Source organism: Desmodus rotundus, chromosome 10 (assembly GCF_022682495.2).
Source record: "Desmodus rotundus isolate HL8 chromosome 10, HLdesRot8A.1, whole genome shotgun sequence".
Taxonomy (NCBI): domain Eukaryota; kingdom Metazoa; phylum Chordata; class Mammalia; order Chiroptera; family Phyllostomidae; genus Desmodus; species Desmodus rotundus.
Window position 1 is genome coordinate 36,448,384 of NC_071396.1, and position 24,219 is coordinate 36,472,602.

The 24,219-nt window shown below is 52.2% G+C and overlaps 2 protein-coding genes and 1 pseudogene across 4 annotated transcripts in view; 2 read left to right on the plus strand and 1 right to left on the minus strand.

The window, feature by feature from the left end:
- Positions 1-24,219, plus strand: part of EFL1 (elongation factor like GTPase 1) — a 339,962-nt gene that overhangs the window by 60,188 nt on the left and 255,555 nt on the right. The window lies entirely within an intron of this gene.
- LOC112306141 (large ribosomal subunit protein eL8 pseudogene) lies at positions 271-869 on the minus strand (annotated as a pseudogene).
- SH3GL3 (SH3 domain containing GRB2 like 3, endophilin A3) overlaps positions 5,981-24,219 on the plus strand; it is a 41,656-nt gene continuing 23,417 nt past the window's right edge. For 2 of the 3 annotated variants that reach the window (XR_006655635.2, XM_024561799.4), the window contains exons 1-2: positions 5,981-6,174; positions 23,466-23,534. Coding sequence is in view for 1 of the 3 variants with exons in the window: in XM_024561799.4 (XP_024417567.1) it covers positions 6,130-6,174; positions 23,466-23,534 (114 nt within the window). In the remaining 2 variants the exon portion in view is untranslated. Of the gene's footprint in view, positions 6,175-23,465; positions 23,535-24,219 lie in introns of those variants that run through there. The other variant, XM_045196585.3, reaches the window with a different exon arrangement.

The window sequence follows — 24,219 nt, forward strand, 5'->3', positions numbered from 1 at the left end:
TTGTACACTCAACACCATTCAAAAGAACATCTCTAACTAAAGATGGTAGCTAAAGGCTAAAGGTGATAGCTTGTTTTTTAAAAAAATTGAGCTATAAGTAAATGGGTTGAAAATAACCCATGTCTGATACGCTTACGGTTCCTAAAAATTTACTTCTAGTTTTCATTACCTCTAGTTGCTATTACTCAGTTTCACCATACGGTGGCAGCATTAACTTACGTTGCTCATTAGCTTATTACTTTTTGTGTGTGCAGAAACCACAGTGCACACTCAGCCCAGCTTGGTGGCCAGTTCCTTAGCCTTGGCCTTCTCTAGCTTGACGATGCGAACCACCGACTTGGGATCCAGCATGTTGCCTCCCCAGTGGGGGTGGATCTCATCGTATCTGTCGCTGTGATTGGTCTGGATAACTTCCACCAGCTTGGCCAGAGCTCCTTTGTCTTCCGAATTAACCTGTGTGAAGGCGACGTTGGTGCAGGTCTTCCCACGGACCAGGCGCCCCAGCCTGGCCTGACCTTGATGATGCAGTAGGGAACCCCCATCATCCGGCACAGGGCAGGCAGGAACGCCACCAGCTCCATGGGATCCAAGTTGCCATGACAACCAGCTGGGCCTTCTGGTTCTCCACCAGGGTGGTGATGGTGTTAACCTCTGCTTGGAGGACAGGTGGCTTCTTGGTGGGGACATCCCCTTTGCCAGCAGCTTTTTTTCTCAGCCAGGGCCAGCAACCTCTGCTTCTTCTTCTGCTGTGTCTCTGGTTGGTAATTGTGCGCCAGCTTGGGCAACTGTGTAGCTGTTTGACAGCGCAAGGCCTGGGCGAACTGGTTGATGGCAGGAGGCACTTTCAGGCGCTTATAGTTTGTAGCCATCTTAATATTGAAAATGGAAGAAAATACACACTTTTGGCATAGTATGCTTTATTATTTCAAGAAAGGTAAAAACGCAATTGAAACACACAAAAAAGATTTGTGCAGTGTATAGAGAAGGTGCTATGACTGATCAAATGTGTCAAAAGTGGCTTGCAAAGTTTCTTGGGACTATTGATATTTTGGCCAAATAATTCTTTGCTGTGGGCTGTCTTATGCATTGGAAGATGTTTAGCAGCACCCCTGGCCTCTACCCACTAGAAGCCAATATCAGGAGAGAGCTGACATACTCAAAATATCCAAGTCAATAAAGTTATTGGTGAAAATGAAAAATGTGTCTTTTAGTTGATGGAAAAAAACTGAACAGACTTTTTTGGCCGACCCATATTTCCTAAAGGTTTACCTGTGCCATTCCTCCGTATCACCACAAGGCAGCATCATTAGCTTACAAAAATATATATCGTGAGCCCTGGCTGGGGTGGATGGGTTGGAGTGTTGTCCTGTAAACTGAAAGGTCGTGGGTTTGACTCTGATCAGAGCACATGTCTAGGTTGTGGGTTCGGTCCCGGGTTGGGGGTGTGTACAAGGGGCAACTGATGGATGTTTCTTATGTCTATGTTTCTCTCCCACCCTTCCCATCTCTCTAATATCAATAAGCATGTCGTTGGTTGAGGTTAAAAAATATATGGCATGAAAATAACCACTAGATGACATATTATGTTTTCTATTTACCTCTGCAATATCTCATGGGCCCGACAAGGTAGCAGCATTAACCTACAAAACGAAATGATATGAAACTAAGCACGGACATATATATACTCTGGTTCCTAAGTGTTTACCGGTATCATTTCTCAATATAACCACAAGGTGGCAGCATTAGCTTACAAATGAGCATGGCACACAACCAACAGGCTTACAGTTCCTAAAGATTTACTTGCGTTATATCTCAATATCACCACGAGGTGGCAGCATTAGCTTACAAAAGCCGCCTCACTGCACACTAATTCCCATCTCCACCAGAAACCTCCATCATCACTTTATTAAAAGTGAAAAAGAGATCTTGGGGGTAAATGTGAAAAATAAAAATGGCATATCTGTAATAAACAAAGGCCAAATAGAATTACGGCATTACCCAGGATTCTAACGGAATATAGAGTCCAGAAAAGTAAAGTCATCATATATTGTAGCTAGTGAATTAATGCATATTAATTTATGAGTGAATTATTTCTGTTTTTACTGTTGAGACGGTACTCCTTCACCTAATCTTGTGTTAAAATACAAATATTTCTGGGGTTTTTCTGTATATTTTCAAATGAAAAGATTTCTCTGGCCTTTTCTTGAACTGATCCATTGATTTTCCATCAGCCTCACATAAAACAATAAGTGAAGAAAACCTATACATTTGTCCCCAGTGGGTATCTTTCAAGTTCAAGGCAAACTGCCATGGTCAGCATCTGGGATTCATCATGTCTGCGGTGTTACCTCATCGATGGGCACACATCTTTCCCAGATGTACAAATTATAAAAGGCCGATGACGTGACAAGGAAAGCAATTCAGTCTTCGGGCTCTCAGCGGCCTGCTGCGGCCAGGTATGTGCGGATATTAAACTGAGGGAGAGAATGCTTGTAGGTCTGGTTTAAGTGAACACTTGGCACAGCGCACAGAGGCTGCACAGTGGGCCAAGCCCCGCTCTTTCACCCAGGAGCACGCGGTGCCTCCCCAGGAGGGGGTTGGGGATAATGTTTACGGCAACAGTGGAGGCAGAGCTGGGAGCAGAGAGCTCCTGGTTAAGTGCGCACTCTAGGATTACTGAAGTCATCAGCATTTGAACTCAGGCCTCCAAAGGCTGCCAAGAACGACGATCTGGAGCTTGTCTCAGGCTTCAGGTTTAGTGACAGAGACAACCACAGCGTCCCTCTTGTCACTGATTTGCGCAAACCCCCAAATGCCCAAAGATCCTTCAGTTTAGAGTGTGACGCTGGCCTGGGCTCCAGGCCCCCCTCACAGGCTTCACACTGTGTAGATGGCCGTGTCGAATAGCCCAGGCCCTTAGTGTACTCCTGCCCTAAACAGATTGAGGAGCTGTGGGTCCATGGGACCTTGGAGGGGCGACAGAGATGTGAACAAGCTGACCTGGCTCCTGCCAGCACGAGTCTGAACTCTCCCTCCGCACTATAGGCTGCGGCAGAACACGCGCTCCGGTTGCAGACGCCCTGCAAACTGTCTCCCGGACACAGGGAATGCACACGGCCACAGGTGCATTCACACATGGTCAAAGAATAGGCCGGGTGAAACGGAAATCTCAACAAGCAAGAGAGAAGCAGACTCACAGAGAGCACGCTGGTGGTCGCCAGAGGGGAGGGGCCTGGGGGCTGGGTGAGAAAGGGGCAGGGATCAGCCGTGCAGACCGGCAGCTACAGAACAGTCAGGGGCTGTGAGCACAGTGCAGGACACAGTCAGTAACATGCAGTCAGTCAGTAATAGCCGTGCGTGGCGCCTGGTGGGTGCTGGAACTGTCCGGGGGTCACTCTGTCTGACCGCTGTCTGCACACCTGAAACTAATACAAAATAATATTGAATATAAATTGTAATACTAAAGACTTAAGAATGAAAAAGAATTCACTAGAAATATGCTGACCTTATTTTGCATGAAAAACCAACTCGGAGAACAGCGTTACGAAAAGCTGGAAGCGGCATGTTGCTAAAAGGGCCAGTATGAAATGTGTCTGAGCATTAAAAAATAGTTGTTTCAAGAGTTAAAAACTGCCAACACATCCAAGCTAAATTGAGGGCACTCTTGGGGGTGGTGCGTGCAGGGTGGGGACAGTCGGGGAGCGGGGTGAGGGAGGGAACGGCGGACTCGGTTCATGTGCTGGCTTTTCTCCAAGTTAACAAAGGTGATCTTCCTATTTAAAAAAAAAAGGAATTTCAAGATATGTTATTTAATAATAGTATTGCAAGTCTAGAATTTAATATACAATGAATAAAAGAAATTGAAACACTGAGAAAAGATTTTTTATTTAGTTATTGATTTTAGAGAGAGAACATCATTTTGTGGCTCCACGGACTGATGTGCTCATTGGTGGCTTCTTGTACGTGCCCTGCTGGGGAGGGGACCTGCAACCTTGGCGTGTCGGGACGACACTAATCAACTGCGCTACTCGGCCAGGGCCTGAGAAAATTGTCCCAAATAACATTTGGATCAAAGAGGAAATTAAAACTGAACGACAAGATTATTAAGAAAATAATCAGAACTACATTACACAATGAAAACAAGGTGCACAATCAAAACCGCACGCAGGAGGTAAATTTACAGTTTCACACGGGTGGGTGGTAAGACAAAGAAGAATAAAAATAAGCCACGTGGGAAAGTGAAGAGGTGAAGGAGCAACCGGATAAGCATCACTGAACATTTGGGTTGCTGCTGTTTTTTAAAAAATTTTAAGAATCACAACTACTTTGACAAAGGACAAAACGTCTGTGAAATATTCCGAGGTTTGGAAACTGAGAATAGGATGTACAAATTCACACTTGAGTAAATGAAGCGAGAAATCACCAAGATTAACAAAGAGGGAAACTTGAAGATACTGTCAACCGTGAAGAATGCCAAAAGGTTGAAAAAATCACCCCCTAAGCGAAAGGCACGGAGTTGCACTGGTTTACCGGGAAGCGTCTTCAAACCTAGAGCTGCTATTAAAAGAACTCTAGGACACGGAGGGGGGAGAAGGCAGATGAGCCTGTTCCAAGCAGTCCTGGACCCAGCTGCCCCTGCCTCTTGGGGAGGGATGGGGTGGTGGAGCCTCCTAACCGAGTCAAGGCCACAGCCCTCTGGTACTGATTAGCCCTCCCGGTGGTCGGCTTTATCCCCCCCACTAGATTCACTAATTTTCTCCCATATCAGAGGAAGGATGTTCCTGTCCACACCCTCTCAGGAAAGAGAGGAAACTGAGGCACAGGGAGGTGGCGTTACCAGCGCGATCCTCACTACGTCGAAGTCAGGGATAGGAGAATTGGGAGCTAATGGCAAAGCAGAGGCTGGTGCTTTTTGTCCTGGAAAAATGCACGCAGCCAGGAGCGGGCGGGGGGGGGGGGGGGGGGGGGGGGAAGAGGCGGTAAACGCGGCGAACGGGGGCTCCTGGTCTTCCTGGGTGGATAGGCCAGGGGCCCACAAAGAGGAGCGTCTTTTTGCAGGAGGAGCGTGGAGGAGGAAGGTGGTTCAGTGTCAAGCGTTGCTGAGCGGGTTGTCGGTCTAGGGAGCCCTCCGGGCCTTTGAGGTCAGATGGAGCGCAGATGCTGACCTGTAGGGAGCCGCTTGGACACGGGGACAAGGACGAACCAGGAGGCTCAGGCCTGTGGCTGGGCCTTGGCCGTGGGCCAGCAGACTTCTGGCCGTTGTGCAAAATGACACTGTAAGCGACGCACGAGGGACCTGGGCCAGTCGCCTGTGAATTCCCTGGGGGACTGAGCGCGCTGTTTATGGCTCCTTGAAGATACTTGCTCTTAATGGAGGTGATGGTGGCTCAGCCCTCTAGGGAGGCGAGCAACGCGTTTATCACTCAGTTCCCCAGTAACTCGGGCTCCCGGGAAGGACCGGCATCGTTTGGGAAGACTGCACCCAGGGCACCGAGTGGGGAGAGAGGAAACAGCCCAGCCCTCCACAGGCCTCTTCTTCCTACGGCAGGTCCCTTGTTCTGTGGCCTTTCTCTTCCAGGCGCATTTTGGGGAGTCCCTGCCTTAGAACATAAACCTACCCAGTTGCGCCGGAGGGAGGCGATGTTGCCTGTGAGAGATGGCAGGTTACGCACCAGTCCCAGAAACCTAGAGAGGTGGTGCCTGCCTCCCTCCTCACGCACAGCCATCCAAAAGCCAGGTGCCTCTCCTTCCGCGCGCAGCCAGAATCCGCTCCCTGCACCCAGACCTCGCCACGCTCAGGTTCCCAGGCCGGTCTTCCCAGCCACGGGGGTCCTCCCGGTCTCCACGCAACAATATGCTTGGGCGGCCCCAGCAGCTTCATTTGCATACGCCCCGTCTCCGCCAATGAGCTGCGCGGGGGCTTTGATACGCGATGTTGCCAGCTGCGTGCGCGCGTGTGTGCGTGTGTGACAGCGGCTGAGGCCGTGGCTGTGGCCGTGGCCGTGGGAGGCGGGCCCGGCGGACCCCAGCGCGTGGGGACCGGCCCGGGCGCCCGCTTCCCCAGCGCGTGGCGGCCGCGCGGCCCGGCCGAGCCCAGAGACCACCCAGCCCCTGCCGGGCGCAGCCGCGATGTCGGTGGCGGGCCTGAAAAAGCAGTTCCACAAAGCCAGCCAGGTAGGGGGCACCGTGCAGGGAGCAGACTGAGGAGCCCGGTCGCTGAGGCCCCGGGGCCTTTGGGAATCTGACGCCCCTAGCTCCTCTTAGGCTCCACATCTTCCCGCCTAAGCGCGCGGGGGTGGAGTGGGGGTCGCCGGCTCGCTCCTCCCCAGCCCCCGCCTGTGCTCCGGTCGGAGCCACTGGAATTCCGAGGGTCTGTGGGGGCAGAGGAGGTGGCGGGCTGCAGGGTCTCCGCGCGGGAGAGGGTGGGCGTCAGGAGATCTCGCTCTTGCCTCTTTCTCGCGGCGCTGGGAGGAGGACTCAGGCAGTGCGGTCCCCACGCAGGCATCGGCTGGCTGGGGACGCCGTGTGCTGGGTCCCCAGGGCTCGCCGCGCTTGCGCGCGCCTCACGATGGACCTGCTGGACTGCGCCCAGCTCCGGGCGGGGGCTCCCCACTGCCATCCTTCCTCCCCCACCATCTCCCCGGGGCGCCCCGGGATGGGCGCCAGGTTCCCGCTCTCAAAGGGCTGCTGGTCAGGTGTGGGGAGACACCGAGACAGACACGTAAACAAACAGTGTTAGACACACCTCCGCACGCAGGATGGCAGGCCACCCCGCGGGGGTGGGTGGGGGAGCTTTCGGGGGGGGGGGGGGGGGAGGGATGGGGGGAGACGTCATTGGAGAATTAAGTGTGAGGAGCAATTTGAAATGGGGGGTGGGGGGGGATGAGGGAGGGCGTTCTGAGCCAGGAAGAAGGCAAACCCGGCTGGGGGTTCGAAGTTGGGTTGTGTTGACATCCAGTTTGTATTCCCACACTGCAGCCACGGCAGAGCGGGCATTGTACCTCTGTCTACACCTGCACCTTGGATCTGTGGCTCCGCCCCTTCCTCCCCCACGCCCCTGCCCCCCAATTGGTAAAACCAGGTGGACAGACTTCACTAGGAATCCACATTTCTGAGGTCTCATCCTGTGTCTCCCACAAACTGGCCCCTGCAAAGCAGCTGGAACGAACGAGAGGGTTCAGTTCTTGTTTCAGCCCCAGGCTGGAAGGCACTGCCCTTCCCTCCCTCACCCCCCTTCCATGAAGACACCTGGTTTCCAGCTAGGGGCCCTGGGTGGGCTGAGCACTCTTTGGGGTGATTAGAAGCCTTGCAGGACCAGCCAGTTGGAGAGGGGAGTCGGTGGGCTCCCTGCTGGCCCCGGGCCCTTGGAGGGGTCTGGGGGACATTCAGATATCACTGGCCCGTGGGCAGGGGCATGAGGCCAGGACTAGGCTGCAGATGGTTTGGCATTTCCAGCCTAAATGGAGACTTAAAAATATAGGTGCAAGTAGAAGTGAGAAAATGCACAGGGAGCTGCATGTGTACCCGGGGAGCCCCCACATGTAGGGGCCTGTGTAGCCCGGGGCTTGGTGAGCGTGGCCACTCGGTAGAGGTGTATGCACACGGCATGAATGACACTTTTGGGGTGAGGGGCCCCGGAAGGAAGAGCTGGGCGAATGCAGTGGGGAGAAGTGCCATGGAACCCGCAGAGGGGGAGACCAAAAGTGGGCAGGGTGGTGACGGGGTCCCACCGGCCCCCTTCACCCGGGCAGGGAACTAACCTCCTCCTTTGAAAAATGTTCGTTTACTGTGCATGGACATCACAGGAGCAGTAAACCTGAGCGATGACCGAGACATGAGGCCTTGGATGAATCAGGTTGGTTTCTGACCGCAAAGCAGCAGGGCGAAGGGAGAACATCTGCGGAAGCTACTGGCCTCGGGTGTTGAGGCTTCACCGCCCCTCCACCCCGTAATCAGTCCGTGAGAAACGCAAGGAGCAGGGGGTCTAATTTAGCCTTTTTTGCAGGAGCTGAACTCTTCTGCAACTTTATCCGTAAAGGAAGATGTCCCGGATCCTCTCTGGCCTTGACAATGCTTGTTTTGTGGCCAGAGTCTAGACCTTTCTAAGAACTCTTGCCACGGGGCACATTTGGTGGAGAAGTTAGACTGGGTTCAGGCAATAAGAGGGAGCAGGGCACGTTAATGGCAGGTGTTAACTTGTTTTTCACTTTCCCAGGGCCGGGAACGGGGGACGGGGGCGGGGGGGGGGGGCGGTCCTGGACAATGGCAGGGGCGTAGAAATTCCCAGGTGTCCAGCCGGGCTCTGCCACCTGCCAGCTCTGCGACCTTGGGGTGTGACCTCGGTGTCTCTGTCTGTGGTGGATTAGAGAACTTAGAAGCGGTGTGTCCGTTCCCAAGTTGATGGCGGTGATGGTTTGCCCGACGCTGTGAATATACTGAATGAACTGCACCCTTAATGGGTGGATTGTGTGGTCTGGTGTGATTTGTATCTCAGTCCAGCGTCTGTGTGTGTAGTTCCCAGCTCTGAAAATGTTTAAGGAACCCACTTAACGTATTTCAGACGAAAAGTTGATACGGTCGGTCTTTTGCAAATAAGGGACCAGGACTGTGGCAAATGGATGGTCTCCCTCTCTCAGTGACAGGCGAGTTAAAAGGACTGATAACCTCCCACTTCACTGGTCCTTCTTTGCCGCTACCTCATGACCTCCGAGGGAACAGTCCCTCCCTTTCCAGAGTGTGGAGAACCAGCCCAGGATTCTGCTCAGGCTGGGCGCACGAGGAGCCAGCAGGAAGGAGGGAGAACAAACCAGAATGCGAGAACGTGTTACTAAACGGAGCTCTTGCCTGCAGCACTAGGGACCGGCACCCGAGTGCATATTCAATACATTTTTACATCTTCTGTTGGGGCACGGCTTGCGTTATTAGAGATATATACATAAATACTTTTTAAAATATGTTTATGGATTTTAGGTGGGAAGGGGAGAGAGAAACATCTACTGGTTGCCTCTCATATGCACCCTGACTGGGAATCGAACCTCCAACCTTTCTGTGTATGGCTGACGCTCCAACCAGCTGAGCCATATTGGCCAGGGCTGCATACACATATCTTACAGACCGCGTAGTGGTTTCCCGGGAAATGTGGTGCCTGACCAATAAAAATACTACGTAAAGGAACTCCGCCAGCATTACCACTCAGCTATCCGCGTTCATTATTGTCGGGTGGGACCTTCGGCCACACCTGTCTGGCTTGACTGGACCCTGAGCTAATGGCCAGATTCTTCCTCCCTCTGGACGTCCGGGAGCCTGTTCTCCGTCCTGTGGGAGTCCAGGGAACAGCTCTGTCTTCCCTCTTTTTCCGCTTCTCTCCCCAGGCTCAACGTGTAGTGAGGATGCCGTGGGCTTGTGTTAAATTGACTTTTTTTTTTATCCTTCCCCTAGCTGTGCCCTTCAACCTCTGTCAGGGGCCCAGCAACAATAAGGAAAGTGGGAATGTAACAGGTTTTTTTTTTGGGGGGGTCACTTTTCCCCTTTCTCTTTCAACGCATTAACCAGAAAAATGAGCGGCCACAAGGGGCTCAGCCACTTATGGGTAAACACTTCTGAGAAGCAGACTCTCTGCCAATTAGGGGTCTCTCCAGGGAGGCAACAAATGTCTCTTGTTTCATTTTCTCACTAGAGACTCAGATAAAAATGCACTTTGCAAAATCCATAATGATTTATTTTTTCTCTTGGATGCATTAGAAGATAGGTCAAACTCCGGTGTGTGGGCCCCTTTCCCCCTAGACTGCCCGACACAGGACTTCCTGAGGGCGCGGTGTCACTTTGCAAGGTGGGGGCCGGCGCAGATGTTCAAGCCAAACTGATGGTGATTTTTGTCGTAGCTGCAGGACATGATCCGATCCAAGCATTTCTTACGTCTGCTGACTTTTTGCCCCAGTAAAGTGAACGTCACTTCGGGCATCACTTGGAGTTGGATGTAAAAATGCACCTTGGAGCAGGGATCTGGGGTGGAAGTGATTTTTTTTTCAGATTCCTGTTGCAGTTTTATTAGCAGATTGAATGTCAGTTGCATTTCCCGCAGTGATGTGGTGCAGGGGGGAGGCTTATGTATTTGGGGAGCTATGGTTGGTCTGTTTACCCAGAAAATCAAACTGCCAGCAAACAGAACGGATATCCTATTTTATTTGCGGCATAATAGGTATTCTATGGCGTGTCCATCAACGACACGTGAAGAATCGGGTTTTGTCTTCAGCAGAAACCCGGGAAGGGTGTGGAGTTAGGGGGAGGGTCTGGGGAAGCAGTAGCCTTGCTGCACTTCTGAGTATTCCCTGCTGTTCCCAGGGCCATCTCCGGGAGATTAGATTTTATTTTATTTTATTTTATTTTATTTTATTTTATTTTATTTTTAATCTTCACCTGATGATATGTTCTTTTTGTTGATTGTAGAGCGAAAGGAAAGAGGTGGGGGAGAGAGACATCAATGTGAGAGAGAAACATCGATTGGCTGCCTCTCACATGCACCCCAACTAGGGATCGCACCCCAAACCGTTCTGTGTCTGGAACGACGCTCCCACCCCCAGAGCCACCCAGCCAGGGCCTACCATTTTTTAATGGATGAAAAAAATATATCAAAAGAATAGTATTTCGTGACACAGGACCATCACACGCAGTCAGATTGCCTGTAGTCATCAGGTGTCCCTGGGACACCGCCTTGCTCATTTATTTGCACGTGGGTTGTCTCCGGCCACGTTCTCCCTGACACACCATGGAGTTGGACAGCGTCTGGCGCCACGCCTGAAACCTCAGCATCTGGCCCTTCACAGAGAAGTTTGCCGACCGTGGCTCCGAGCCGACGGTCAGGGGATCTGTGGGTGCCGGGATGCGCGTCTCTGAAGCCCTGGACAGGACTCTGAAAACGGTTGGTCTGCATCTGCACTTGAGTTGTGTGGGGTTTTTTTGGAGAATCTCCAGTCACTTCACAAATCTGACCCAGCCTGGTGACCTGGGAAGAGCCTCGCGCTGGAAGACAGCCTTACTTGGTAATTCGGTAATCCAGGAGACTCCGGGGCCTCTGTCCAGAGGTGGCGGTGCTGGAGAGAGGGGCCAGGTCTCTGCAGGAACTCAATCAAGCACCTGCAGGGTACAGGTGGCTTGGCCTGCAGTGAGCCTTGCCCATAACTCCTCACCAGGGAAACAGTCCCCTCCCGCCCCACCCCGCCGGGTTCAGGCCACTTCCATCATCCGTCTCTTCTTGTTTTAATTATTCCGACTTCAGTTTGCCTTCTGGCCTCATTTTGAAAGAGTCCCAACAGCTTTTCCTCCCCATTCAGTACGTACTTTTCCCAGGGCTCAGCAGGATTCCTGCGGGCGATGTCGTTTTGGGGGTTAGCTTCCCTCTCTAACATCACTCTGGTGAAACGTGTGTTTTTATTTGTGAGCCATGTTCTAAGGGACGCGGCCAGATTCAGCCTCAGCTCCCCGAGCCCATTTTGCAAGTCGGGGGCGGGATGTTCTGCAGCCGGAGAGACCCGTCCACGCTCCGTAGGCTTCTCGGAAACTTCATGCAGAAATTATGTGAAGCAGATGGTATCCTTTTGAGTTGCCAGACATGCATATTTTAAAGAAATACGGTGTATTTGTCTCCTCAGGAGACGTGGGGGGGTTCTTTGGGAATGCGAAGCAGCTGGAATGGCCATCCTCGACAAACCCTTTGGAGCCCGGCCTCAGAATAAGGAGTGGAACATCAGAAGACCAGCGTGGAGTGTGAGGGATAAAGTTTACTGGATTTATGTACTTTCCTTCTCAGAGACCAGCAAGCCACAGAGACATAGGATGAAGAAGGTATGATCCATGAATGTTTTCCCTTTGATTTGCCCCTTAGACCTCGTAGGGGGCATTTGGGGCAGGGAGGGGCAGGCAGGTACAGGGCGGGGAGATCGTTGGGGGCCCGGAGGAGGAGCGGACAGTGAGGGGCCAAGCCGTTTCACCGAAAGCTGAGGGGCCGGGGTCAGGTCACTCAGAGAAGGCGAGACTTGGGAGAGCCAGGGAAGAACCTACGGCAGGAGCCTCGTTACTGCTAAGCGTCGATGCCAAGCAGGGACTGCAGAGGAGGGCGCTGGGCTCTGCAGATGATAGGAAGAGTGGAACGGAACCCAGGAGCCCCAGCCAGGCGGAGGCACCTGGTTGAGGGGATCTCAGCTCAGCCACTTAGCAGTCAGGTGACCTTGGACATGTCACTTACCTTCTGTATGCCTCAGCACCACCCCCCTCCATTATGTACAGAGGGGGGTCCAGAGCTCCAACACAACAGACCCCGTGGATTCAATCGGCCAATGAACGCACGTGGCACCCTCAGCACAGGGCTGGTCGCGTAGTAAATGTGCAAGAAACGCTAGCTGGCACCTCGCCCCGCCAGCCTCCTGCTTGGGACAGAAAGTCAAACTCAGCTCCTCGTGGCACAGTCTGGCCATGCTTCGCCCCCACAACCTCTCTATGCACCGCACCGCAAGAGCCCTCTGCCAGGCCCCGGGGGAGCAGGAGCCCCACCTTGCTGACGACTGAGTGCTCTCAAACCCCCTCTCAAGCTCCCAGACACCGCATTTCCCTGCCACACAAAGCCAGGTCAGCACCTGGCTGTTTGTGATTGAAGGGCTCGGTGCCTGTGTCCGGGACCCTCCAAAGGGGAGCGGCTGGGATCGGCGCTAAAGGACCAGTGCCGTGGTTTCATTTATGCTGAGGCCCGGTGGGTAGTGTGTTTGGGGGTCCGCACGGAAGCGCTCGGCTGTGCATTGTTTTTTGGGGGATTCAGGGCTCCATAAGCAAAGAACGCATGGAGAGGTTGTTGTCTTGGTCGGTGTGGGTTTTGAGGTGGTCCCCGGACAAACACGGGGAGTGGCGAACAGACGCAGGAAATGCTAACACGTCAGCTACCTCAGAGGGCACCTGGGTCTCAGTCCTGCAGGGAGCTCTCTGGGACACCTGAGAGCTATATCCCAACCAGAGGCAGGTGCTGGGGCACTTATCTGCCAATTGCCTTGGCTGCCCTTGGCTGAGGGCTGCCTTCGGGAGCAGTAACTATTTGGTGCTTCCCAGTTTGCCCGCCCTGGAGCCGATGCGGTCCTTGTAGTTGGGGTGGGGTAGAGGTGGTGGGGGGGGGGCGGGGAACACAACAGCAGCAATGAATCCAGCCTGAAAGTCTTCAGCCTGTAGAGGTGAGTCCTGGGCGGGGCTCTCGCAGCATCTACCTCTGCTCTGTGTGGAACGTGGCCTCTGCCACCTGCCAGTGCTATGGTCGTGGGAACCCTGCTGACCGTGCCTCGGTTTCCTCGTCTATAAAATGGGCACCGCAACAGCACCTTCCTCTCTAGATGCGTGATGCACCCAGAGAGGGCGCGGAGAGTCTGCATACCGGCTTCTCTTGCCTTTGGCTCTTCCTGAGGGTGTCTTTGTAATCAACCTGAACAGTTGGGTGCTTTCCTGAGCTCTGTACACTGATCCAGCCCGAGGAGGAGACTGCAGGAACCCCTGACTTTGTAGCCAAGCACAGGGAACTCTGGCAACCCAATACCTGTGAGTGGCATCTGAAGTAGGGCCGTCTGGTGGACGGAGCCGTCCCACCTGTGGAGCCGGACTCCATATGCAGGCAGTTGGAGTCGGCGTGGGATCCATCGTGGGCGGCCCAGTTGGTGTTGGGGACCGGAGGTCGCTCGGAGGGGAAGCCCCACACAGTGGGTGTCAGAGTGTTTTGAGCAAAAGCAGGTTGCGGTGTCGGATGCCTTTACGATGAGCGGTCTGTACCCCACTGTTAGTTTGGGGTGACGGGGGAGGAGCTGGCCTCACAGAGGCCGTCGGGAGAGACTCCTCCCATCAGGCACTGGTCCTGGAGCTCACACCGCCTGTCTGTCTGTCTGTCTCGATGAGGGAATTGGACAGCACGGACTTGTCGGGAGAAAGTGTGATTCGGGCAGTTAGAGGCGACCTTGGAGGATCGAGGGAGGCTGTTTCCCAAACAACAGAGGCTGGAGTCTCCCACGGCTCAGTGTTGTAGGAAAGACTGCTTTTGTCCCGCCTGCAGCCCCACACACGACCATAAATTTACGTAAAATATGCTGAGATTGTTTTATGGTGACATGTCGTAGTGTATTTAACGTGTGGCCCAGGACAAGTGTTCTTCTTCCAGTGCGGCCCAGAGACGCCAGAAGGTTGGACACCCCTGGACGAGCCTGTGCAGGGCCAGGCAACAGGGAGGACCTCTCTCGAGAAAGGGTGTCAATACGCGTCACAGCAGACGCTTGAAATCTGCCAGTGAGGCCTGGGGACAGTGCAGCCCATGTGTTCCCCCAGGGCTGGTCTTCCATCTCCCACCTCACACGGAAGAGGCCTGTGAAGCGGTTGGGAAGTTGGAAAGAGGCTGAATCAAGGAACATAACCAACCTGTGAAAGGTGAAACAGGCTTGTTTCAACGCGAGACAAACCCTTACATTTTTAAAAATTGATTTGAGAGAGAGAGGGGATCATTGATTTGCTGTCCACCTACTTCTGTGTTCGTTGGTTGATTCCCGCCTGTGCCCCGACGGGGGATCGAACCCACAACCCTGGTGCACCAGACCTTCAGTTGGGAGAGGCCCTCACTTCCCGATGCAATGCCATCAGAAGGACTTGCGTCACCTCTGGGTGTTCCTGTCAAAAACCAGAATGGGGATCTGACCAGTCTCCCACCAAGTTAGTGCCGGCACGTAGGAAGACATGAGACCCCTCCACGAGGCCTCGACCCGCCAACTCTTGTGGAAATTCTCTAGGCCTGACCACACACTTCTCCAATAAATAGACCGCAAAGAACAAGATAGAGAAATGCAGAGGGAAGGAATTTTTAGGAGACTGGGGGAGATACCATTGATACTGCATTTATTCCATTTTTATTTCTGCTACCTGCCGGAGGCTGTTTGCTGGGGACGCTGGTGCCCCTTTGCCTGCGGGCTTTGGACTTCTATTCTGTCTGCAGGGTAACCCACAGCTCTGCCCACTGCACAGAGTGCCAGGGAATTAGTGGCCTGGCAAATAGATGTCTCTGGAACAGGTCCTCAGGCAGTGACGGATGGAGGGGGTTCCATACCCAGCTCCCTCCCCATCCTGGGGGCCAGGAAAATGCTCAGAGGAACTGGCTTTGTTGGTCCCTCCCTGGTGGGATCCCCCTTTGTGGGCTTCCCTTCCTGGGCTCATCTCCCTGTTCCCCCGCCCGCTTGGCTGGTCCCTCCTCCCAGTAAGCTGTTTGCACTTGGGCCCTGTTTCTGGGGGAGGCCACACTAAGATAGGGCCAAATCAACCCAGCGCACCCTGCGGGCTTCATCTGCACTCACTTCAAACACACCATCTGCAGAAAGGTGCGGGTCTGCTGGGGAAATATGACCGCCACGTGGACGGCAGAAGATTTTAAGGAATGTTCTCCAGTTTTTTTAGGTGTGAACGTTGTTTCTGGGTTACACTGAACCAGTGCTTATCTGTCAGAGATGTATGCGGAGGGTTTTGCGGATGAAATCATGTGATGTTTGGGATTTGCTTTAAAATAATCAACGGGGGTGGGTGGCGAGGGCCCGGGAGGGGGACACTGGTGATGTCACATGATGGAATTTCGAGACTGGGTGATGGCTGCATCGTGCTTCATCACACTGTTCTGCCCACGTTTGTGATATGTTCAAAAAATTTCCAAAATTAAATGTTCAGAGACAATGTAACGAAGCCCATGATGAGCAGCGTCCCAGTCCTTCTCTGAGTCAAGATTGCGTTATCCTTTTCCCAGCCTTGGCTCCGGGACACGCCAGCTTCCATCCAGGAGGGTCGCCCGAAAAAACATGGATTTTTTCCATGTTTTTCCATGTTTTCTCAGTTGTTCCACTTACTGAGGCATTCATTGGTTGATTCTTGTATGTGCCCTGACCAGGGATCAAACCTGCAACCTTGGTGTATCAGGATGATGCTCTGACCCACTGAGCTACCCAGCCAGGGCCGCAACTGTTACATGCCTGGGAGCTGGAGGGGAGGCTGGGGGGCTAAGCCAGGTTGTGAGGCTTCTCCCACAGAGCGGTGGCCAGTAGCTCTAGCAGGCTGCCCACCGGGTTGTGGTGCCCGGGGGTTGTTAGGTGTTGGGGCAAGAGGCGAGAAAGTGCCCCTCAGCCCTAAGGAGTGGCGTGGAGAGGTCTCAGTCTGTTGTGTCCTTCTAAACGTCCCTCAGTGGCCCCGCAGGACGAACTGCCATTGCGTCCCAGCCCTCCTTCGAGTGTGTCTGCCCACCCGGCCTGCCATCCAGAACCCCTGCAGGGAGCACCCTGCCCCGTTGGGCTGCGCAGCGGGCCAGCCTGCGGTCCTGTCCACCCTGCCCTGTAGCGCGCGGGCAGCAGTTTGTACCCACCTGGCCAGGCCAGCTGGGCCGGAAGGAGCTCCGCCTTTCCCCTCCCCTTTGCTTTTAGTGGCGGAGGGCTCAGGAAGAGGGATTTATGGTCACCGGATGTTATCCTCCATAGAGTTCGTTAAAGTGAGAGATGTGAAAACCACCTCCGCCTTAGCCTTCAAAAAACAGCTTACACATCTGGTAAGTTTATCTGTGACTCCAGTCGTAGTTGTATTAGAATGAAAACTTCTCATTGCCCTCACTCTGTAAAAAAGCCTCAGTGTATAAATTTCACCAAATTTCCCAAACAATTCACTCCGTTTATATAGTCTGTCGATTTCTCTGAAACATTTTTAGGGTTAGTCGTAAGTTCAGTGTGAGTGGTTCTCATCAGGCTGTGGATTCCAGCTTTAAATTCATTTATTTATATTTTCTGCTCTTTTACTTCTTACTAGCTTTTCATCCAGGAAACCAGACCTTCTCGGTAATTTGCTGCTCAATAGTGGGAGTAATGAATCACTTTGTTTTTAAGTTAAGACTTGATATTTCAGAGAGAACCAAGATGGCGGCGTAGGTAGACACACTGCGCCTCCTCGCACAACCAGAACTGACAGAAAATCGAACGGCAGGGGGGTCCGACACCAAGTAGATAAAAAAGAAACATACATCCAGACCGGTAGGAGGGGCGGAGAAGGGCACCAGGGCGGAGAGGACTCGTGTGGCTGTGGCGGGACCGAGACTGGCGGAGTGTGGGACGAACGGGGCAGGCAGTCTGAGCACTAGCACACCCTGCGGCCCCACATTCGCACACAGATAAACCGAGAGGGCCGGACTCAGAGTGGCGGAGAACGGGGCAGGCAGAGCGGCAGGTAGCACCCTGTGGCCCCACACTGGTGCACAGATAAACCGGGACGAATGGCAGGGAGCGAAGCAGACCACACAACCCAGGGCTCCAGCGTGGGGAAATGAAGCCTCAAACCTCTGAGTGAAAACGCCCGTGGGGGTTGGGACGGCAGCAGGAGAGACTCCCAGCCTCACAGGAGTGGTTGTTGGAGAGACCCACAGGGGCCTGGAGTGTGCACAAGCCCACCCACTCGGGAACCAGCACCAGAGGGGCCCAGTTTGATTGTGGGTAGCGGAGTGAAAGATTGGAGTCCGGTGGAGAGTGGAGCGGGCGCCATTGCTCCCTCTCGGCCCCTCCCCCACGTACAGCATCACAGCACAGCGACCAGCGTTACCCCGCCCCGGGAACACCTAAGGCTCCGCCCCTTAAAGTAACAGACACCCCAAGACAACAACAACAAAAATGGCCCAAATGACAGAACACTTCAAAGCTCCAGAAAAAATACAACTAAGCGAGGAAGAGATAGCCAACCTATTGGATGCACAGTTCAAAACACTGGTTATTAAGATGCTCACAGAATTGGTTGAATTTGTTCGAAAACTAGATGAAAAAATGAAACCTATGCTAAGAAAAACAAAGGAAAATATACAGGGAACCAATAGTGTTGCGAAGGAAACTGGGACTCAAATCAATGGTGTGGACCAGAAGGAAGAAAGAAACATCCAACCAAAAAAGAATGAAGAAACAAGAATTCGGAAAAATGAGGAGAGGCTTAGGAACCTCCAGGACATCTTGAAACGTTCCAACATCCGAATTATAGGGGTGCCAGAAGGAGAAGAGGAAGAACAAAAAATTGAAAACTTATTTGAACAAATAATGAAGGAGAACTTCCCTCATCTGGCAAAGGAAATAGACTTCCAGGAAGTCCAGGAAGCTCAGAGAGTCCCAAAGAAGCTGGACCCAAGGAGGAACACACCAAGGCACTTCATAATTACATTCCCCAAGATGAAACAGAAGGAGAGAATCTTAGAAGCAGCAAGAGAGAAGGAGACAGTTACCTACAAAGGGGTTCCCATAAGACTGTCAGCTGATTTCTCCAAAGAGACTTTACAGGCAAGAAGGGACTGGCAAGAAGTATTCCAAGTCGTGAAAGGCAAGGGCCTACATCCAAGATTACTGTATCCAGCAAAGCTATCATTTAGAATGAAAGGGCAGATAAAGTGCTTCTCAGATAAGGTCAAGTTAAAGGAGTTCATCATCACCAAGCCCTTATTATATGAAATGTTAAAGAGACTTATCTAAGAAAAAGAAGATAAAAACTATGAACAGTAAAAATGACAGCAAACTCACAGTTACTAACAACCACACCTAAAACCAAAACAAAAGAAAACTAAGCAAACAACTAGAACAGAAACAGAACCACAGAAATGGAGATCACATGGAGGGTTGTTAATAGGGGATTGGGAGGGGGAGAGAGGGGGGAAAGGTACAGAGAATAAATAGCGTAAATGATAGGTGGAAAATAGACAGGGGGAGGTTAAGAATAGTGTAGGAAATGTAGAAGCCAAAGGACTTATAAGTATGACCCATGGACATGAACTATAGGGGGGGAATGTGGGAGGGAGGGTGTGGGCAGGATGGAGTTGAGTGAAGGAGGGAAATGGGACAACTGTAATAGCATAATCAATAAATATATCAAAAAGAAAAGACTTGATATTTCAAAGTCACTTGTAGAACTGTTGGCTCCTGTTGGACGTAAGAACTATACTAAGAACACTTTAAAAAAAGATTTTATTTATTTATTTTTAGAGAGAGGGGAAGGGAAGGACAGAGGGAGAAGAACATCAATGTGTGGTTGCCTCTTGTGCGCCCCCTACTGGGGACTGTGCCTGCAACCCAGGCCTGTGCCCTGACTGGGAATCGAACTAGCAACCACTTGCTTCGCAGTCCAGTGCTCAATCCACTGAGTCACACCAGCCAGGATAAGAACACTTTAAAGAAGATGATTTAAACTTTTGGAATAGGAAAGAGGACCACATCCTTTAAACAATATGATCTTTAAAAAAGGCCTCCCTAATTAGCTAGAAAATAGGAATAATTCATGGATTTCACCCTAGAATAAGTAGACACTAGCCTGTCATTTCTTGAAGGAGTTTGTAATTCCTTTCGGAGAGATTTCTCCCCACCCCAGCCTCTTCCATCCAATTTATTTGAAATCACACTCTTGGAAAAAAAGTCAGCCAGAAACAGGGCCCAAAATGTTTGGGGCAGTTTCATGCTTCTGGTCCTTGGTCCGCACACGGTCTCTGTCTCGGTGGCCACGCCTGGTGCTGGGTTCCAGCGAGTGCAGTAATGTATGGGGTCGGTGACCACCGGGGCCTTGCGACGGGGGAGAAACAGAAGGGGGTGTCATGGCAAGGCGTAAGGACTTCTTCTTTCTCACTCGTGCACACAGAGCGCTTTTTGTTACAATGCATGTGCGGTCATCGGGCAGCCCCTTCCCCGACGCACAGCCGTGCCTGGTGCCAAACACCTCGTTCTGCATAGAAAGGCAGAACTGCTTCGAGGAGACAGAAGGGGGGGGCGGTCTTTGCTTCATTCACATGTGAATAAAACGCCTTTGTTCATGAGAAAGAAAAGTGCCTCTTATTGTTTGGAAGCTGTGTGAATTTTAAATGAAGCTGATGGCCACTGTATAATATCTTTCAGGGGGAGAAGAATTAGCTTTGCCGATGCAGTGACCTAGTGTTAATAAGCACGAATCATAATCAGGAAAAACACAAATGCATTGTGGTTAAGTCAGGGTGACTTAGGGGCACCGTGGGGGTTTGTTTATGCGTAAAAGTGCTTGTAACAAGGCCCGCTATTTCGGTGTTGAGCTTCCTGGCAGCCAGAGTGAAAGTCAGAAGCAATCAGATGATCTTTGTTCTGGGGCTCTGCAAGAGTGACACAGAGCAAGTCCACCCCAGGCAGGGGTGTGGCCTTGGGGCTGTCCCAGAAAAGACCAGCCAATCAGAAGAGCAGGTTGAGTACCGGAGGCTGGGGGGCGGGCACCCCAGTGTGGGAGGTGCCTCCTCTGGAGGGCCAGTGGCCTGCAGGCCTGGCCCAGGGCCCCCAGCTCTCCAGCTCCTCCTGGGAACTTTGAAGTGTGCCCTGGGCCTGAGCAAAATGAGAAAAGATAAGGACAGATAAGGGGGGAAATGAGCTTTTAGCAAATCCGAACTTACTTGATTTCAGAGATTGTTCGCCTTTTATAATTGTGGTAGTTAAAAGAACTTTTTATTAAAAAAAGTACTTCTTTCCTAGGAAAAGGAAAAGTCGGAAACACTTTGTTATAGAGTATTAAGAATAGTTATTATTATTAAGTTTTATATTTATTGTTTTACAACAATAACTATTTCATCATATAATTAGAAAATAGTTATGGAATTGATTTATAATAATAAATGTAATTTATATGACAAATCAATATACGGTGATTTTTACCTCATTTGATTCTTGGATGATACCTTTAAATAAGCCAGCTTCTAAAGTGCATTTAAAATGGGTTTCGAATTATGAAAACCAGATTTATACATACATTTTCAGGGACACACCCCGGAGAGCGAAAAGAACATTAACACTCATTTCTACCTTTTCTTTTTTCAACCTCTCAAAATAGACCCGGCGTGCACTTCTTTGCTATTATTTATTTGCTGCAATAGCAGAGCGCCCCCGCGACTTCAGTCCTCTCGCCTTCAGCTGAAGTGCCAGGGTGGAGACACCTGGGTGTGTTAAGCAGAGTTTTGGGGGCGGGTGCCAGGAGTGGAGCGAGACCCTTCGGACAGGAGACAGAGAGGAATCCGCCTGAGACCTGCTTTTTTCTCTCTGAGGGTGCTGGGGATCCGGGGCGGGGGGGGGGGGCGGGGGGCGGGGGGCGCGGGGGGCTGGGACCCCAGTCGTTCCGACCAGCCCTGAGGCTTCCTCACTGTGACTTTTTTTTTAAAGAAATTTTTTATTTTATTTTTCAGTGACACTTAACACTCAATACTATTCTGTGTTAGTTTCAAGGGTATGACAAAGTGGTCAACAGTCTCGTGCTACTTCCTCTTCAGACATCGCTGCTCCCTCATTCCTCTGCCCTCCTGCTCTGGGGTGGTAAAAACCCGTGCGTGGCAGGCGTCTCCCCGAGTCTGCGCTCTCTGTCGGGCGCACCTGAACTCAGTGCGGTCTGGTCGTTGCTGGGCTGCTGCAGAAATTGGGGCTGCGATCTTCGGCCTTAAAGACTCTTCTTTGTCCTGGCCCCTGAGCATCTCAGGAATTGTCAAATGCCTCAAGAGGAAATTTCGGATAAGCTGTCAGGTTTACTTCTTTGTTTCCCCTTTTTCCTGGACGTTTGGCCTCCTGGCCTCGTTTACTAGGTGACAGGGCCCTCGGTTCTCCCGAATCCAACCCACACTAATGCCAACTCCAGGCCAGGGCTTTCCGCTTGGCCTTCACATCCCTCCTTACTCCTGAGTCTCCAGGGGACAGTTTCTGCAAAGAAAAGGCCGCCTCCCTTCTTGGTGGCTCCCTGACGCCTTCAGAGGTTGTACACCGTTTCGAATGTTGCAGTGATTTCAGACTTACAGAGAGCTCCCCTCACCTCCCGCTAATGCTGACAATTCAACACCAGGAGCCCTGAGGCTTTGTGTTTGCAACTGAGCGCTGCCGCTGCTGGGTTCCCAGGCTGATAAGCGCAGAGCAGGAGGACTCTCTGGGCTGGAAGGACGCCCCGAGGGGCCAGGAGAGAGGGGGGCGTTTTGTCACAGTCTCCCGAGTGGGAGCCCTGCTCAGTCCGCCCCTCCTCTGTGACTCCTGCGGGTGGGGGGTGATCTCTCTGGAAAGTATTCCAGTAAAGAAATCTGCCCAGTTTTCTTTGTCAAATTCAAATGGCCCAGGAGCTGTCCTCGGCTCACATCCCCAGCGGCGGGTGTTCTGTGGCTCACAGCACTGTAAAATCCGGATCTGCAGAACTCTCACCTCCGGGGTTACACAGTTTGCTTTTTCACATTTTCTCCAGGACCTGGCTTTCTTGCTGTTTAAGTTGTTGCTTCATAAAAGGGAAGATGACGGAGAAGCCAGGGTGTCTTTGAAAAGAGATACTTGTACCAGGAGAAGGCCGAGGCTGGGGTGACACTTACCTGGGAAACGCCAGCAGTTCTCAATGAAAAGCCACACTCACAAGCTTTGCGTTTCCCAAATAAAATCCTTTCCGTTGCTGCTCGGTTGTAGGCCTGGAAAAACGGCTTTTATTTTTCTGTTATTGAAGACAGGGAGCCTGCTGGGAACTCTAATAGATGGAGAGAGAGAGGATCTTACATCCAACCAGCTCCCGGGCATCCTGAGACAGGTCTCCCAGCCTCGGGTCTGACGGACCCTGCTCTCAGCCTGGGCGTTTGGGAGTCTGCGTCGTCTGGCCCTAACTGCCTTTCTGCTCTCCCTTCCCTGCACTCTCCCTGGAGCGCTGCCCCTTACAGTTCCTCCAAATTTCAGGCCATTTCTTGAGCCCCTGTCCTGCCCAGCAGCAGCGGGGCTCAGTGTCGGGAGACCTTTCTGACTGTCTGTAGGGCGAGCGCGATGCCTGCTGCCGACATGTAGCGGGCAGAGGCCAGGGATGCTGTGAAATGTCCCGCCACGCTCGGGACAGTCCCCTCGCCCCCGACAGAGGAGTCTTGGCCCCCGGTAGCCAGGGGCCGCTATGTAGAAACTCTGTCTTACCCGAGTCCCTTCTCATCCTGCCTGGTGCCGGGAGGCCTCCCGCCTGCAGCCCCTCAGAATCCTTTCTGGGAGTTGCTGGCCTGCCCGTCACTTAGTATGTTTGCCATAATTTGTATCCAGGCCTCTTCTATTTTATTGTTTCCATGGTTCCTCGTGTTTCAGTTGAGAGTTTATCTGTTAACTCTTTGGCTGAAGTTTAGGCTCCTGGGGGAGAAGGATCCTACCTTATTTAGCTTAGTTTCTACACGAGCACCTACTACGCGCCTACCTACAGCAGAAGCATAACAAATATCTGTCTGAGATTGTGTATCTTCCCGTGGCCTTAGGTACTTACTCCTTCCAGTGATTTTCTTGAAGGACTTAGACCAAAAAAAAAAAAAAAAAAAAATCCAGCGAGCTGAATCGGAGGGTTTCCTTCCTGTGGGTTCATGTAATTTGGGTCAGAAACTGTGGTCACAAATCATGGTCCACTGTGATTATTTGCCTTTATTTCTTCAGCTCTTCAGTGAAAAAATCAGTGGCATTGAAGGAACGAAGCTAGATGACGAGTTTCTTGACATGGAAAGGGTAAGAGGGCGTTTTTGCGTCCGTTGTGGCCCAAGCCTGACCTTCACCCTGAGAGGGGACAGGCGGATGCCGTGCAGGCAGTTAGGGCGGGGGTCCAGGGTGCCCGCACTCAGGTGCGGGTGCTGGAGTCCAAGAGCCAGGTCTTTCGCACATCTAAGACCGGCCTTGGCTATGAAGATGGGGTACAATCACCCCTTTCCTTCTAATGGACAAAACTCAGAACACTCCAGAGATAGTCAGTCTTGGCCAACAGCTAAAACGGCCACAGTCGTCGCAACTCTCCACCTCGGGTGGTCAGAGCGTGTCTGTGGGATGAGACCCTTCGCCTGGGTCAGTATTGGGGTTCCCCGTGTGGCAGCCCTGAGTTGGATCCCCGGGTCACGGCAGCTGAGTAACAAACCGCGTATTCTGGTGCTGCCCCAGAACCAGGTCTGTGACACGGGGTGACGCCGGGGGCCCTGCTCGCCTCCCCCAGCCCTGCTGACCACGAGGCAGGACATGCACATGTGTGACAGCATGGGGGGACTGTGTCATGTTCCGAAGGAAGACGGTGAATCTCTGTCCCTGAACAGGTTTCCCATGTGGGGCATCCCCAGGAATCGCCAGCCCCCTCAGCTTCCTCCCCTTTGTCTTAGGTGAAAATTTCTCCTTTACTTGTTTTTCTGGGAATTCGTTGTTTGTCATT